Source organism: Diadema setosum, chromosome 2 (assembly GCF_964275005.1).
Source record: "Diadema setosum chromosome 2, eeDiaSeto1, whole genome shotgun sequence".
Taxonomy (NCBI): Eukaryota; Metazoa; Echinodermata; class Echinoidea; order Diadematoida; family Diadematidae; genus Diadema; species Diadema setosum.
In genome coordinates, this window is record NC_092686.1 from 35,010,700 (window position 1) to 35,028,386 (window position 17,687).

Consider the following 17,687-nt stretch of genomic DNA (forward strand, 5'->3'; position numbering starts at 1 on the left):
ACTTTTCTTTTCGTCTTGTGTAGTCAATTTAAATTCGCTAAGCAGCTTACGATGGAATGAATTATTAGAAAATTCCTTGAAACGTTATGTTAAACATTTTTACGCGACTGTTTGACTTTATTCAAAACGCCGGATCTACTGTTGAAAGAGAAGATGCGTGCAGCTTTGAATGTGAGTGAAAGTCAGCCATTGAATCTATCGACTTTCCGGGAACACTTTTGCTGATGTTTACACGAGAGAGCTGGGATCAGCGTGCGTGTAAGCGCTTCCTCGCTGCATTTGAAGACTGTGAGTCCGTCAGTCGGTACGTGTCCGCTCTTGACTCATAAGAGTTGATCCGTCGGTGACCGTCGTTGAGCGAGAGATATCGCAACCTCCCGCTCACTACACTTTCATCACGTGAACGAGATAGAGATTTACCCTATCCTCTAGCTCCAGTGTGGCATAGCTGGGATGTTTATGGATCAATTACCTTTCTCTCCTAAATATTTGATAAATTGATATCGAACGACATCCTACCGTGTCGGTTTTCCTTATAGCTTTCGCACCTCCGGGAGGCGAGTTAAATGAGTTTATGTTCATGTGCGACTGGAAGCGACTTACTGTTTGATGTCAACATATTTCTATTGGTGGTCCAGTGTGAGAAAGAGATACCTCTAGTAATCCATGTGAATCCTTAAGCAGTTTTCGGTTGAGATCAGAGGTTTATAAAATACGCGGTTAAAAGCTATTCAAGAATTTGGAAAGAGATTCTACGACTGTGCGCTGGGAATGAAATAGTTCGAATTTGCCGCAATGGCTTTTATACATGTTCACGTCACTTTTCTGTTGGTATTTTGTAGTTTGATGTTTAGCGTTTTATACGGGGAACCTTCCGCGATACCACCGACGATCAGGGTTAAGCTCTGCGGACTTTTCTCGATCCACTACCAGGTACAGATCGACGACATGAGCTGGACAGAGGGTCCGGCCCGTGAACGATGCGATGGCTATCACATGCTCTCTTACTTGCGAGCTCGAGCCATGATCTACGCCATCGACGAAATCAACTACGATACGGACATCCTTGGGGATATTAAGCTCGAGTACGACATCAGGGATATCTGTAACTGGAAAAGCGCCGCACTCCGAGCGGCAACCCAGTGCCTTGGTCTGGAGTACGACGAGGAGGCGATCTCGCTGAACTCCGACGCCGTCATCGCTAACCAATCTGCCTTGCTCTTCATCGGTCCCGACACGTCCGAGAGCGCCGAAACCGTGGCCGATTACGCCCAGAACTTCGGCGTTCCGCTGATTAGCTATTCAGCCACCAGCGCCTTGCTGAGCGACCGGAAGTCGTACCGGACTTTCTTTAGAACTGTCCCCTCCGACGTCCACCAGGCAGCGGCCGTTGCCGAACTCATCGCCAGCTTTGGCTGGAATTGGGTGGGGATGATCGCACTCGACAACGCCTACGGGCGATCTGTCGCGGTCGACTTCCGAAGTCGGGCGGCTCGACTTGGAATATGCATCGCAGTGGATGAGTTAGTATCGCTTGAAGTCGATGAAGAAGGTAAGCTGTTTAAAATTGTGCCTGAGCATCAACCGTCCGAAATCTAACTTCTCATTTTGCATAATTATCATAATAAATGAAAACAAGAAATGCATCATCTTAAAGGGTGTGTACAGTTCTGGTCGAGGTGAGGATTTAGCTTTTAACGTTTTGCGAGATATTCAGAAACCACTCTATGAGATGTCAAAGAGCATGCAATTCTAAGGGGTATCAAAAGTTTATTCGATGAAAATCGGTTTTGAAATGGCTGAGATATCCAAAAACAAGTTGGAAACAAAGAGATCCTAATAAAATTGTGGCATGTCGCCTTTTATTATTAGCACTTTTTTGGATATCTCAGCCATTTGAAACCAATTTTCATCAAATAAACGTTGAATCCTTCTTAAAATTACATGATCTTTCATATTTCATAAGAGGCTTTTCATTATCTCACTGAGGAATGTTCAAAACGTGAATCCCCACCTCAACCAGTACTGTACAGTCCCTTTAACCATGCCAATGTCATTATGCCTTCAAAGTCCAATAATAATAAAAAAAAAAGTTTGTAGTGTAGGAAGTGTAGAAGTAACGGAAATGATATGTAATCTTGGTAGTCCAATAATGAAAAAAAAAAGTTCGTAGTGTAGGAAGTGTAGAATTAACGGAAATGATATGTAATCTTGGTAGTACAATCCCCTCCTTAAGAGAAAAAAAAAAAAAGAGAGACAGAAAAAGTCACTGACAAAAAAAAACACCACTGTTTTCATTTTTCATCTTTCTATTGAAATAACAACTAATTGCTAAAACCGTTTATATCATTTGATACAGTATCCTGGTTCGGATCAGTTTCAATTAAATCTATTTCCAGCTCACTAATGCGTTTTCTTCACTCGTCCAATTTTTATCAATAAAAGGAAAAAAAATTATATTAATACTGTCAAGGGAAGACATCCAGTTTCATATACTTATCACGTAATATATGTATATACTGTAGATAATTATGTATAAAGGATTTTTCCCATTGTGATTTGAATGTGTTGTAATTGGATCATCATGGATTATTTGTTCTATAGAAAATTTATTATTCAAAATCTCTATATTTATATATAGTTTGTTTCAATTTCAATAACTGACTTTTGTTTAAACAACTCGGAGAGGAAAAGAAAACCGACATGGAAAGGAAATCGTTAACTCAGAATGACTCCTATGTACCACAAACTGTGTTTCGATAGTTAAATATAGATGGTGTGATTAATTTCCGCTATTCACTTCACACTCTAAATATTCGCAAAGAAGAAAGCTAGCTACCCTCCTTTCATACACATTCATACACTACCACCACTACTATCATCACCATCGCCACCTAGATTATTTCAATTGCCTGTAATTTATTCAGATGATGAGTTAGAAATCAAAGAAACATATATCATTTCTGTTAAGGTAATTTTATAAGTCGATGAGTGGGGCGTTTACAAATAAGATATTTTAGACCAATCATATTATGTGACGCATAATTTTCTTTTTTAAATGTGTGTTTGTTGGTCATTCAGTCGCCGCAGAGACATGAAAAACATAACAAAAGCACCAAAAAGTTTTTTTTTTCTTTGAACCATACCTGACTGAGAAGAGATTCATTTTCAACTCAAAACATTAGTCATTAAGGAAGAAAAAACAGTATGATATATTTTGATGAACGCAAATAGAGAAGACTGTAAACCGAGCAATGTCGTAACAACTTTAAGTGCAATGGGCGAGCTGCTGATCGTGTTAAAATAGTTTTTTTGTATACTTTTTTATGCTTTGCCGACGTAAACGTCTGGAGCAAATGTTCGCTCTTGACATCTTGTTTTGGAATGTCGTGAAACAACATTGTAAACTTGGACAGCATACCATCCACGTATCGAGAGAAAGAGAGAGGGAGAGAGAGAGAAAAAAAAAGTGCTTTAGTAGAGAGTGCAGGTCACGTCTCATTGACAACCCATCACATACGTTTCCATCATCATCATCATCATCATCATCATCATCATCATCATCATCATCATCATCATCATCAACCCCACGGGACAGGTTGAAGTGTGGTAGTCATGGTCCAAAAACTGGGTCAAGAGGCATGACAAACTATAAAGGGGAAAGACAAAGGAGAGAGAGAGAGGGGGGGGGGGGGGGATCAACGCCCTCTGTCCTCTATTTCTTTTTCATTCCCTTCATGTCTGTCTGTATGTCTGTCTGTCTGTCACAATTCTATCATTTGCTTCTTTGAGTCTCTATCCTGAGCCTGATTATCTTTCTCATCACGCCCTCGAGAAACTCGGGTTCGTTGCAGTAGAAGCATTCGTATACGAGTACCTCCGTCTCCTCTGGTCTGTTTACAGGACTTCAACACCACTCGCTCGTCGTCCTCTCGGCAACGACAGAGCTTAAAAAACAGGGGCAAATATAGTGCTTTATATACTGTCAAAATAAGGCAGGGGCCCACAGGGATAATCTCGGCTTCTGAAGTCGCACTACTAAGATTATTTCGAAGATTGTTTCTAGTAGTCACATCTTTATCTTTAGGGCAGTATTTCTCAGGACATTTCCCCATTAGATTAAAAAACATGAATAATTATTAAGAAAGTGTTATGTATTTACATTGTAAAGACTGGTGCAGATGATACATTGAGTAGTTCTTGAAGAAACACTCGAGATTCTCAAAGTAACCATTCATCGCCAATGAATCTTGGCCTATGGCTATTTCATACGTTCTCAAGATGAATTATTCGAACAAACTAAATAGTCAGCTCGTTTATAGACTCTTCAAAATATGGATAAGAATGGCGTAGTCATTAAGTTTAAGGAGTAGGTCTCAAATTGATTTTCCAACTACATATAGGTATGACGCAGGTGTGGGGTGATAAGTGTGGATAGTTCCGAATTGCAGAATTACAATATAGTGTTATATTTCCTTTTTAAAATGTTCTGATTATCAAAAGAAATTGCTTTTACACGTAGTTTATGTGTAACGATGTACTCCGAATATATATATTTCTTTGTGTACCATGACGCAAATTTGAAGTGGTGAATGTGAAGAACATGTGAAGATGTGAAGATGAAGAAGATGTGAAGAACAATGAGGAATATTTCATTTCAGTGTTGTCATGGGAACTATTATCATGTTTTCGTTGTTTGTTTTTTTTTGTGCTTGTGTTTGTGATGTAATGTATTTTTGTAAGGCAGCTCACCACAAGCTTTGCTTTTTTGAGGTTCTGCCTTCCTGTACAATAATTTCATGCATGTGATTTCCTACATGAAAAAAAAGATGGAAAATAAATGTTATACAAACTTGAACTTGAACTTGAACTTGAACAATTGACCCGCTCTAATTTGTTATCTAATTTCCCACGAAGACAAATGGATAAATTGTGGCAATTTGGATACAAAAAATAAAGTGACGGAAGTCAGAGGACAAACCCCTTTCATACATAACTTTTTTTTTTTACATGTCCTCTATTTTTTTTTTTTTGTCTGTGTCTAATTAGGAATGCAGAGGCTTGTAGATGTCTTCAATCAGAACCCAATCCTCGAAGTGGTGGTGGCGTTTACCTACACCAAGACGCTGTCATCGATCCTCGAGCAGGCCAACACAAGGCTACCCGGACGGAGTAAGTACAATGGTTTTTATCAATCACCATGGCTTGGAGATAGGAAAGAGACATATAAATACATATGGATAGATTGATATTAATATATATATATATATATTTGGTTGATAGAAAGATGCACAGATTGATCGATCGAGAGGGGGGAGAGAGAGAAACAACCCAGACAAACAGACGGACAGACAAATCGAACCTGCACAGTTTGCCATGTTTGCTCTCGATCAGTTATTATTTTGATTTTAACTGATTTGGGTACTTGGGAAGAATGTAACGACGTGCGCTCTTGCAACATTGTGCTTAGCTGGGTGTCGTTTAAAGTCCAAGTAAAGAGCGAACAATTATCTCTCCTTTAAAATGAAACATACAATTTTAATTCTCTCTCTCTCTTTGCCTATAGTGGAATGATGCTGATATTTTTACAGAACGCTTCTGTCATCTTCGGGAGAATGATATAATTGAGACAATGAACACAGTAGACATCGTGAGACGTCTACTGTCTTCATTATCTCTATCATAGTTATATATATATATATATATATATATATATATATATATATATATATGTATACACACACACACACACACACACATATATATATATATATATATATATATATATATATATATATATATATATATACATATATATATATTATATATACATGTGTGTGTGTGTGTTTTAAGCATGTATGACCGTGCGAGAGAAATAAATAATTTCCATGGATAGGGTCAACTCACATTGAGTGTCTTTTTAATGTAAGACGAATAGAAAGGTACGAGTAAGAGAGAACTAAGAGCGAGGACAGACACATTCTAAATTGGTATAAAATGTTTTTGTTTTTGTTTGTTGTTGTTGTTTGTTTTCTTGAATGATGCACTAATATACGGCAGGGCAAACCGAGACACACTGAAAGAGAGAGAGAGAGAGAGAGAGAGAGAGAGAGAGAGAGAGTGATAGGGAGATGGAAGTATTGTGATACATTGAGATCAACACTCAAATAATTTTGTGTTCATTATATGAAAATTACAATTAACCTCGTTATAGTATGACAGCAGTACCTCTGGAGGAAAATTCTGTCTTTATAAATCTCCATAAAAATATTTGAAGTCAAAAAGGATTTCAGTTATCAAATATATCAAACTCACTTCCTTGTATGGTCTTCTTTTGTGAGTTTTTTTTTTTTATTTCTTTTGGGAGGGGGGGGGGTTGTTTGATTCTCTTTGAATTCATACAACCCCACCACTGAGCTTGTTGTGTAGGCCTACAGTGAATGGAAGCAGAGAAATAAACATATACCTGATATTAAGAGAAAGGCAGGCTTAAGTGGGTCCTTTTCCGACGAAAAGTGCGTTTACTCTTATACGGCAGCGGAGCTGTGCACTGGGGATGCAAAATGAATACAGACAATCCATTTCTTCCGGGCATATCACAATAGTGACGGCTCGCCAGATATGATAAATTGACTCGCGTTCGGTACAGTCTGCGGACTGGTGCTTTAATAGTTATTAATTCTGTCACTCACGTCTGCATTCCCGCATTCCCTGTTCCCGCCGCTGAACAAACACAACACTCCCAGATTCAATAGAGAGAGATTTTGCGCTCTCCGCCTATTCTATAAATGCGCGTACGTGGATACATATCTTTACCTTCTTTCTGTTTGTGCGTGAGCATGGTTGGCCCAGTAGGTCGGGGGAGGGGGGGGGAGGGGGGGGGGGAGGGGGGGGGGAGGGGGGGGGGAGGGGGGGAGGGGTAGGATTTAGGATGACTGGGATGTGTATCAAAACATGCAGCTTTGTCTGTTGTCTTTTATAGAAACGAGAGCAACCCTTTTCAATCAATCAGCCAGTGCAGACTGGGGTGGGAGTGGAGGTTAATTAGTAAAAAGGAAGCTACTCGAAGAAAAAGAAAAGTCCATTGACATACACAGTAGTTGTGACCTGAGATAGCGGTCTAAAATTTCCGGTATACTGTAGTCTCACGATGACACAAACACGCTAATGCGCACGCGCAGTTATAGTGAAGAGTTAAGATATATTTTCTGCTATTCTTGAGTGGCGACGCTGGAGATTGTTTTTAACAAGTGGGGGGGGGGGGGAGAGGAGGGGGTAATACTCACAACCTAGATGGTGGAATGCTTGGTTGAAGTTTTTGTCGATATATATTACTCGTTGCAGTGCTAGATTTGCCAGTTTTTCCACATATTTAATCGGAAACCAGCATTATTTTGTTCCCTGCTCTAGGGTTTGAAAGGGAATGAAGTGCATGGACAAACATTAAAAACAAACAGATTTGGCCAGTTATGAGACGTAAGGAATATTAGTACCAAGGGAATTGTGGATGTCAAATAGTTCGGTAGTATTCTCTTTTTCAAACTTTGTTTATGTAAATCATCATCCTTAATACATCATCTGTTTCCTTATTTCGACGCGAATGTGGAAAAAATTGCCTATAATGACAGTAAAAACTGTATAAGTTCCATGACATTTTAAAGACATATACCTATCTTCTTCCAGCTTTGTATTTGCTCTGTTTATGTGTATCCTGTTAACGTGAACGGTGGAAAAAAATAAAAAGCTTGACAAAGTCTTTCAAAATCTCCAAAAAGTCTTAGTGTTTGTATGAATATTTCACTTTTATACTGAAGTTGGTCTTAGGCATTTAATTGTCTCGTAACTCTGAAAGGGTGATGAGATTTCTTTGAACTGATTTTGCAAATCACCAAACTTGGGCATCAGAAAATCTCGCAAGAATTCATAACGAGTTTGAGAAGGGCTGGGTTTCAATTAAGTCGCATGAACTAAAAAAGCACTACATACAACAACACAAAAACAACGAAGATAAACGACAAGACAATTCATGTATTATGATAAACTTCACCTGTCCAGTTCCCCTGTTAATATGAATAATATGATGGATACTATATAGTTCATTTTGCTCTCCATGATTTTGAATATATAGGTAAAGCTCCTATATCTCACATTTGGAGACACATCGAAAATGAGCATTTACACCTTTTGATGTCTTACCGTGATTTTCTTCTCTTGCTGACAAGGAAATGCTTTGGGGATCAGCAGAAAAGAAGAGAAGAATTAATCCCGCAGTCATTTTGCTCAAGTCCCTTCTCACTCTTACGACTTTGGCATACACGTCAAGTGACTCTCAGTGTACGGTCGTATATCTGTGAAGCTCAATGTTGACTGGAGCCCTATAGCCTTGCTTTAAGTCAACTTGTTTTCCCCCGAGAAAGTAATATGAGTCCATTAGGGCAAATGAAGCCACTGGCTTAGCCCCATTGTGGTGAAATTAGGCCAATTATTTGCAGATATGTCGATATTTGACAGTGACATTTATGTTTGGTACTTTCACTTACTTCTCATCTTACCTCTTGTGCCGTGAACTAGGGAGCGCTTGATCATCCGTTCGAGAGACGTTTTCGATAGTTGTGTGGATTGCTCCTTCTTTGTTGGTGTTCAGACGATGTCTTTAGCTTCATGTTTGTTATGCAATGTTTTAGCAGTTGAAGAAAAAGTCACCTTTTCTTCATAACACAATAATGTGAGTAGATGATGATAGCGCGCGAGAAATATACTCAATCAATTATGATCTTATTAAACAAAGAGATGCGGGATAAATCAGAAAGACGTTAATCGAATCTTTATAACAGCCTTGTGATTCATACTATACACTTTTATACAGACCTACTCGGTTTTTGAAACACTGTAACTCATGTCAGCAATAACTAGGTGACTTTCAAAATAAGAAAAAAGATGATTCAATGAGTAATGCTATAAGTCAGGTGCGTTGCTATGGCAGTGCATAAATAAGCTATTGTTAGAAGCCCACCAGTTATGGCTGAAACAGACATTAACATTAAAAAAAAAAAAAAAAAAAAAAAAAAACTCACCCAAACCGAAGACTCGAATCATCATTACATGAAGAAATTTATATAAACTAGATTTTCCTCGTGTTGCTCCCTGTAAAGTCTGGGCGGACTAATCGAATTTGTAGAGTATTTCTGTTCGCGCGGGAAACGAAATTATGCTGTGTCAGTTTGCAACCTCAAACACTGGACGATGCAGATTCGGTGGGCTCTCGGGTGTGAAAGGGGATGACCGATTTGATGCGCGTCGCGCTTGTGACATTTTTCACTCCCTCTCAATCGTATGCAGTTTTCAAGAGCCGGTTGATGAAATTGTCTCTGACTGACAAACAAAATGTATAGATATAAATAATATGCACATTATAATGGCTTGAACGGCAGAGAGCTGTCCCGTAAAATCTAGTTAAGTCCGACTTTCTTGTCCAATGCGTCGCATTGAATAAAACAATTCATCGTAACGGGGGGGGGGGGGGGCATGGTCTGTGTTTATTAAATCGTAGTAAACTTGATCCTGAAGCATGGAATAGTGACTACGAGACTATATAACCGTATCTTACTGACACTCAGAGTGACTTTCAGAGAGCTGATGGCGACACCCAGTTGTCGTTTTTCGACGACAGTTGTCAACAGATGACTTCGTAATTCAGCTTCGTTGCCAATTTTCTGCCATTTCAAATTCTGATTCGAGTTTTATTTGGGTTGCTTTATTGAGAGTGCCTACGATGTTGACTTCAGGCATCTTAGTTCAGTGGGGTAATGATTCCACTCACTGTCTCTCCACATCTGTGTTATATATATATATATATATATATATATATATATATACATATGTCAACATGGGAATCAGTCAATAATCAAAGCATGTACTACCATAATTATAGTCTCAAGAGGACATCTTTTATACGGAGCTGTGGAACTGTCACAGTCAAAGAGGAGTATAGGTTGGTAGATAGATAGATAGAAAGATAGATAGAGAGATAGGTAGATAGATAGATAGATAGGTAGGTAGATAGATAGATAGTTAGATAGATACATTGATAGATAGGTAGGTAGATAGATAGATAGAGAGAATTGTCTTTAGTTCACGGCATGCTGTCTTCTTTGACTACTTTCATTTCATCAGAACAATTAACCACCGATGTATAGCATGCAATAACCAAGCCTGATCACTTAAAAAAAAAAAAAAAAATCCGATCTTATTATCCTTTGTGTATCTTCTCCCATTCCTATTTGTTGTTGTTGTTTTTTCCCTGCTTGCAGTAACTAAGCCTGATCACGTGGGGAAAAAAAAACTGATCTAATTCTCTTACGTATATCTTCTTCCATTCCTTCGTGTTGTTGTTTTTTTATATTTCTATTGAGTGCAGTTTATGGTTCTCCAATGTACACATCTCAAAGGGTATTCGTGTCACTCATGTACTCAGGAATGTTTTCTTTTCGAATTGTGGGCCGGTGTGGCGTCAGCACCGCTGTGACGGACCAATCCAGGGCAGGTGTAAAGTTGCGTTATGAATACATTCCAAAAATTGCTTGGTCGTCTCGGGACAACGAATGTGTTTGCTCACATACGCGCGCCCGTAATTTGCGACGCCCGCTTGTTTGTATTCATCCTTACTCTTTTTTTCATGCTTTTGTTTTCTTTCCTTATCTTGTCTTATCCGTACAGTTGGTGATCAAGGCAAATGTGCTTTTAAAGGTCTCCTTACATGTTGACTTCTGCTGATGTGTATACATACATTACTAGCACCTGCTAATCACAAATTGTGCGACATTTTGATCAGAATATGTATCGCATAATCTAGCATTAAATGAAAAAAAAAAAAGGGACACTAACATTTGAATATCAAAGACCTTCTAATATCAACTGAACTCATCGTGTACATAGAACTTAAATTTGATATCAGAGGACCTTTAGAAGAGAATTTGCCTTAAAATCAAGTGGATTCCGAAAATCAATCAAAATTGGTTAAACACTCGAAGAAAGTTTGAGGAAAAAATTGAAAACTGTTCAAAATTTAATAATTTAAAACAATATTTAACCGACCGTCCGAGTTTCTTTACACGGTTCTTTTTTTTTTTCACGTCAGTTGACTACATTGACGTCACGAACAGTTGCAGAGGTTCAATATACTAGTGGCGGCAAATGAAATGAACAGATATCATAACTTTGAAGAAAAAAACAACAACCCCAGACTGTCCTATTTTCCTCACACCCTCACTAGGCACCCTGAGTGTTTCACTAATGTTCTCTCCGAATCCACTCTGTATATATATATATATATATATATATATATATATATATATATATATATATATATATATATATATGTGTGTGTGTGTGTGTGTGTGTGTTTGGGGAAAATTCCCTTTGAAGCCAGTGGGTTTTTCGGCATTGATCCAGGTAATGTTTGCACTATACATTTTCTCGTCTCGTCGGTGGAATTCTGTGATGTGATGTGATGTGATGTGATTAGACTCTTTCCTTGCACACACACACACACACACACACACAATCTTCTTCTGAAAAACAGGAGGTAAATCCAGAATAACACCAACATTGTTCTATTCCGCGTTGTCACAAGCCGTAAGCAAAGGAAGATGGATGAATCATAACTTAAACATTCCGAATAAGAATAGCACACTATTTAAAATGAAAGATAAATGTGCAACGGATATAGAGCAGAAATTCATCCATCAAAAAGTTAATGGGATAATAATTTCCCTTCCACGTATAAACAGTCATACATTATTCACAATTTTATATGCTTAGATTTAACAACCTTTAACTGTGTGCACTAATGCAAAAAGACTTCGGTGTGATCAGTTGTATTCATGTATTCATTGCCTAATAACTTGCTCACGTACATATGATCGATTTATTTATCTATTTCTCTTCATTTCTACTGGGCCTGAAAGCGACTTTTTGTTTAATCACTTAATTATTCATTCACATGTGAATTCCCAAACGATCAATATCAAATTCAAAATAGATTGTAGCCGGGGGAATACTTCCATGATATTTTGCATAACACCATGCATCAATGCTATTGCCATAATGCATTTCTGCGGGACAAAGTGTTTTGTATTAATCTTGTGATATCGTTATCATTTCTTGCATCTGTACATTGGATTTCACCACACGTCAAGATCCAAAAAATGACCAAGATAATGAAATTGAAGCACATCAATTTGACGAAAATCTGGCAATAACCGCCTCTTTCACACAGTCACATATTTGAGATCGAGTGAAATATGCAAAGTGTTTTACAATAGACGTAACTGTACATGTCTTTCCCCAATAACACAGGTTCAAGACGTAGAAGAAATGGTCAGTGTGAATGCCTGAATTATGTGTTGGAAAATACGAAGTTATTGATTCTATAAAGAATCACCTAACTATGACACGCCAGCCAAATTTTGCTAGGTAAACAATATTCCCCCCACAATCCTACTGTACATCACTTTAATCTCAATGGATTCATTTTCATATGATATCATTGATTATGTAAATCATTTCTTTCAGTTATTTCCTTTAATCATATGAGATCATTGAGGTCAGCCTACCACCTGATCCCTGCCCTAACGAGAGATCAAAGTGAACATCACGATACCGTTTCCAGTACATGCGGACTGGAGCAATTCTAATAGTCACCTGTCTGGTGTTATTGTATCATTATTTGATTGCCCCAGCAGGATACATCGTGAAAGCACATCTTTTCATTTTTTGCCTCTTTCTCGTCGGTGCTTTAGAGGAATAGCTGAAAGTTAAAGCGCAAAACCACCTCTAAGTTGACTTCGATGAATTGAGTACTCATTAGATATCCATATTCCATAATGTAAAATTCTGCAGGTTAGTTTGTAACGGCTTAACGATACATCGACAAATCGAAATCAGTCAATCACGGAGTGGCTTTTCACATCAAAGGGCTGGTGCACCTGGCGGACTCACTGTCCTTGCAATATGCAATATGCTAGGGTCACGTGACTTGTCATGGAGTATAACGCGAAACTTTACAAAATGTGAAGTTTGCCTCAATGTGGAACGGTAATTGAGATGACAAGCGCCCTTCGTGATTACGTCACGCAACGGTTAGCATCGCGACCCTCGGTTCAGTGTTACCGAAGTCTGTGTGTAATTGCTGTATATTGAGTCAAGCTCTGCGCGTTCATTGCCGTTCATGAGCACGTGACCTTAATTACATCGATGAAGTAAAGTATAAACACGTTGCACCCTTCTGTACGAAGGATAAGAGGTAAACGTTTTGATGTCTTTGTCATTGTTCGAAAGCGACGAGCGTGTTTGCAATGACAACAAACGCCAGTTTAATTTAATATCTATGTATGTCGGAAATTAGAAATTAACTTCGAGCTGTAGCTTTAAACGTATGGCATATTTTAGCGCCCATTGTTGAGCATGATTGGTTGAATCTATATTTAAGAGAAAGTTTGATAACAAAATTACTCCTTTTTAGGACCCATTGTTGAGCACGATTGGTTGAATCTATATTCTACAGAAAGGTTGATATCAAATATAATTCTAAATTTTCACAATTCACCTGCTTTTGTTGTTGTTGATGTTTTTCTTGGTTTTGCTTTTGTTTTGTTTCGTCTCTTTTTTTCTTTTGCTTGTCCCATTAAATGGTTCAAAAATGTCAAAAATTCGGACTATGTTCCAAATGACGTTAGAAAATGCTGCCATCATATCGCTGATGAGTATCTGTCCTCGCACTGCAATAATATGTTGATGGTTTAACATGTTGCTGACCATTAGATTTAAAAGTGAAGAGACACATTTACGAAAAATTCTGCAGTACAAAAGGAATTAAAAAAAAAATGTTCTTTTTCTTCCTTCTGCTGTGCATGCAAATCAAGGGCCGTAATCGTAAATCGCTAATAGCAAGCAAACCTGTTTAAAATGTCATAGAAAAGGGAGCAAAGTGTAAAAAGTGCTGAAAACACCTGCGTGTCTAAGTATGCAAGATAAGATATATTTGAAAAAAAAGAAAGAAAAAAAAAAACCTCCAGCAAAAACGATTGTTGGCTAGTTGAGATCACAGTGGAACTCGAGGGCATAACTGTCAAAGCAAATACCAGAAGAATTAAAAGTCAACACGTGCACGCAATAGAGAAAATCGGTAGGAAACTAAGAAATCAGGTAACCCTATATAAGCAAACTGTTTTTTTTTTCCTGCTATACCTAAGGGTGCCTACAACTAGATCGAAAAAACAGTCACTGCAAACACAAATGTTGTCTTCATCGCTGGCAGATATACCATAAATATCATCTATTGTTTTCGGGCAAAGTAGTTCAACTGTTGCTGCTTATATACTTCTATTATGTTCTCAATTTGTAGATCTAGGGGCTTCGGTCAATGAAGACATGAATGCGCATATCCTGCTGATAAGAAGTAAAAGATAATGAAACACATAGAAGTTCGAGAATCATATTTTTTGTCCTTATTTTAGTTGTGTACAGTTTATAGAGAATAAACAAATATTTCAGATCTTGTCCCCTTACCTCTTCTCCCTTCCCCCGCAACTCCCCGGCGTCTGATTTCGTCTTCGCAGTTCATCATGCTCCCATGATATTTTCTTTTTCTAAAAGTCTATATATGCTACAAAGTGACTAAATCATAAAAAACAACAACAGGCAGAAAATGAGTGGGCATATGTATTTTTTTTATCCATTAATAGGGTGGTTACTTTATTGAGATAAAAGACCTGGAAAGGGAGTGGTTTTTTTTTTGCTTGTTTTTTACATTACTGGGAGGAGGAGGAGGAGGCAGGGAGAGAGGGGTGTCTCCAAAGCAAGCAAGCAAGCAAGCAAGCAAGCAAGCAAGCAAACAAACAAAGAAACAAACAAACAAACAAACAAAAAACAAACAATACTAAAAAAGACAAACGATGGAGCCTTTGCTAAAGCCTACGAAAACACTCGTGCCGGTAGACTCGTCATAGGGAATGGCATGATGTCCAGAGAAGCACAGAGAAGTGGGCTTGCGGATTTACGATTTGATTAGCTCGCAAAAATCAAACCCAAACCCAGTCCACATGTCCATGTGGCCAGAATAGGTAAGACGAGTTTGTCAAAGTGCAAATGAAGAAATGGATGGGGAAAGAAAGGCAATGCAAAGGTGTTTATTTCGTGATAAAGTTTAAAGAAAAGGAATTTTACATACTTTAACCCAGAAGTTACGTGGGAACGAAGTGAAGTGGTCACCTAAACATCGATCTGCGGGGGCAATCCGCGCATTAGGATAGCTTATGCCCTCATCTTTAATCCCGGTGCTGAAGTTGCCGATCAATACCAAACGCGGAAAAGGACTAATGCGTTGCTAGTTCAATTCACGTCAGATATTTTTTTTTTCAAAGACAGCAGAATAAAAAACAAATGGAAAACAAATGCAGCAGTAGCAGTGGCAACAGAAGCTATGACATGTCACAGTGGAGATCTTGATCATTGCAATATATATATATATATATATATATATATATATATGTGTGTGTGTGTGTGTCTGTGTGTGTGTGTGTGTGTGTGTGTGTGTATGTGTGTGTGTGTGTGAGAGTATATCTGTGTATCATACAGTGCATGTGTGTCCTGGTGAATGCCACTGTAGTCGTAAATTGATTTTTTCCCCCTCGTGCATCATTTTTTTTTCTGAGTTGCACCATCTTTTTCACTGTGCTCGTAGTTGAACACCTTCGGGTCGAGGAGGAAGAGGGGGGGGGGGGGAGAAGAAGAGGAAGAAGAGGAGAGGCAGGGTGAGGAACAGGTCCCAAGTGTCAACACTCGGGACGTGACATTGGCGGTACAGGGCATGGTTGCTGGGCTCTCATTCATGATGTGAACGGTAGCGGTTGATGAACCACAGACCGATGGTGATGCATGCAGTCTCCAAAGTCCGCCACGATCCAATAAATCCTCCATCAGATGCCACCCATTATCATGGGCGTGGATGGAGGAGATCGAGGAATAGTCAATTTGCGAGATGACTTTCGGCTGCCGATCGACTCCTGCGAGTTACTCGGACTTCAGATTGAACAAAGTTTCACACAGACAACCTGAACAGATAACCTACGAGATCCTCCTCAATCTTATACATTCCGAAATAGTGGCACCCCACCCCCATAAAATGGACTTCATCATGATGACGTCGAATCAAATGTCATTCTACCGACTGCAACACATGCACAAACACGGACATACAGGTACTCATGTACCGTAATAGATCCGAAATGGAAATATTTTTCCCCATTAACAAGAACATGATTTATTCACACACATGCAATATTGGACAAATCGCTAACATATACCTGCTAGTATAATATACTCGTCATGCTGCTGTGAGTGTTGTCCGAGCTATAATGTACCTACAATAGAATCACGACTGGTCTACTGCAGTTTTTTTTTCTCAGCTGTTACTTGGTAGAGTAAGTCGAGCTGATATTAATCGGTTTCAAAGAGTATAGAATGTGCATCTTGTCCATGTTTCACTTAGCCCGTAGATCTCGTCAACTCTACCGGCTGCCAGTCAAGGATAGAATCTAATTCAAACTCCTTCTACAGATCTACAAAGTGGTCTTTAATGGAGCACCAAAATACATCAACGAGTATCTAGTATGAAGTTTCCGTTAAAGGTGCACTCGACTATCAACTTCTGCGACTTTCGTACACTCACTAAACATCAAAGCGTAACTCGCCGCAAAAATATTCTGACGCCACGCTGCGAAGGGTGCACAAAGACTTTGGTCTTCTGGACTTTGATTTGTCATTTCTACTTGATAGATATGCATTTACCTGCAAATGCATAGACAGTCTTCACTTCCATTAGATCAGCATCATCATCTATTAAAGCCAGTCAGCCCTCCTAACCTACTTCTCCTTGCTCCATTGCGATTTTCCCCCTTTTTTCAGTTTACAACTAACGTAGAACTTTCTCAGTACACGCGTGGGGGGAAAGGTCAATTATTTCCAAACGAGATTCATTACGGAGCGGAGATGCGACACTTAAAGTAAATGAGGCTCCCCTCCGCCCAGCATGAATACGTCACGTGATCATTAAAGTTTTCCGACGTCAGCTGGGATTCCCTTCAGCACGTAAAGTTTGTGTCACCAACATCCCCCTCTTTTAAAAGCTTATTTGCTTTAGTGAATTGAGCAAATCGTCTCATAATTAGGAAGTGACTGACAGGAAGGCCCCCCCCAAAAAAAAATAGATAGATAGATGGATAAATAATTAAACAAATATCTAAATAAATAAATAAATGAATGAATGAATGAATAAATGAATGAATGAATGAACAAATGAATATATAAATGAATAAATGAATATGAAAAAAATAACTAAATAGATATTTGAATAAATTTGATGACGAACGGACGAAAGACAATTCTACTCTCAAGAGTGTAACACGATTCTCCTATTTCATGGTTACATGAAAGTCCTGCAGATTATATACTTTGGTAGTTTCACATGCCATCTTGTTGATGATCGGAAATGTTTCGTCCCTGTCGCATTATTATTTTTACTGCTCATGTTTCACACAAGGCTCTCCATGAAACAGTCTCCTGATTGACGCTGTGACAGAATATGCGTGTAATATAGCCAGCTCATGATATAAACATAGATTGGCAGA

At 38.6% G+C, this 17,687-nt stretch overlaps 1 protein-coding gene across 1 annotated transcript in view; it reads left to right on the forward strand.

The window, feature by feature from the left end:
* Positions 1–846: 846 nt before the first annotated feature.
* LOC140244448 (extracellular calcium-sensing receptor-like) overlaps positions 847–17,687 on the forward strand; it is a 96,578-nt gene continuing 79,737 nt past the window's right edge. Inside the window, exons 1-2 of the mRNA XM_072324089.1 lie at positions 847–1,552; positions 5,050–5,184. Of these exons, the coding sequence (XP_072180190.1) occupies positions 847–1,552; positions 5,050–5,184 (841 nt within the window). The remainder of the gene's footprint in view (positions 1,553–5,049; positions 5,185–17,687) is intronic.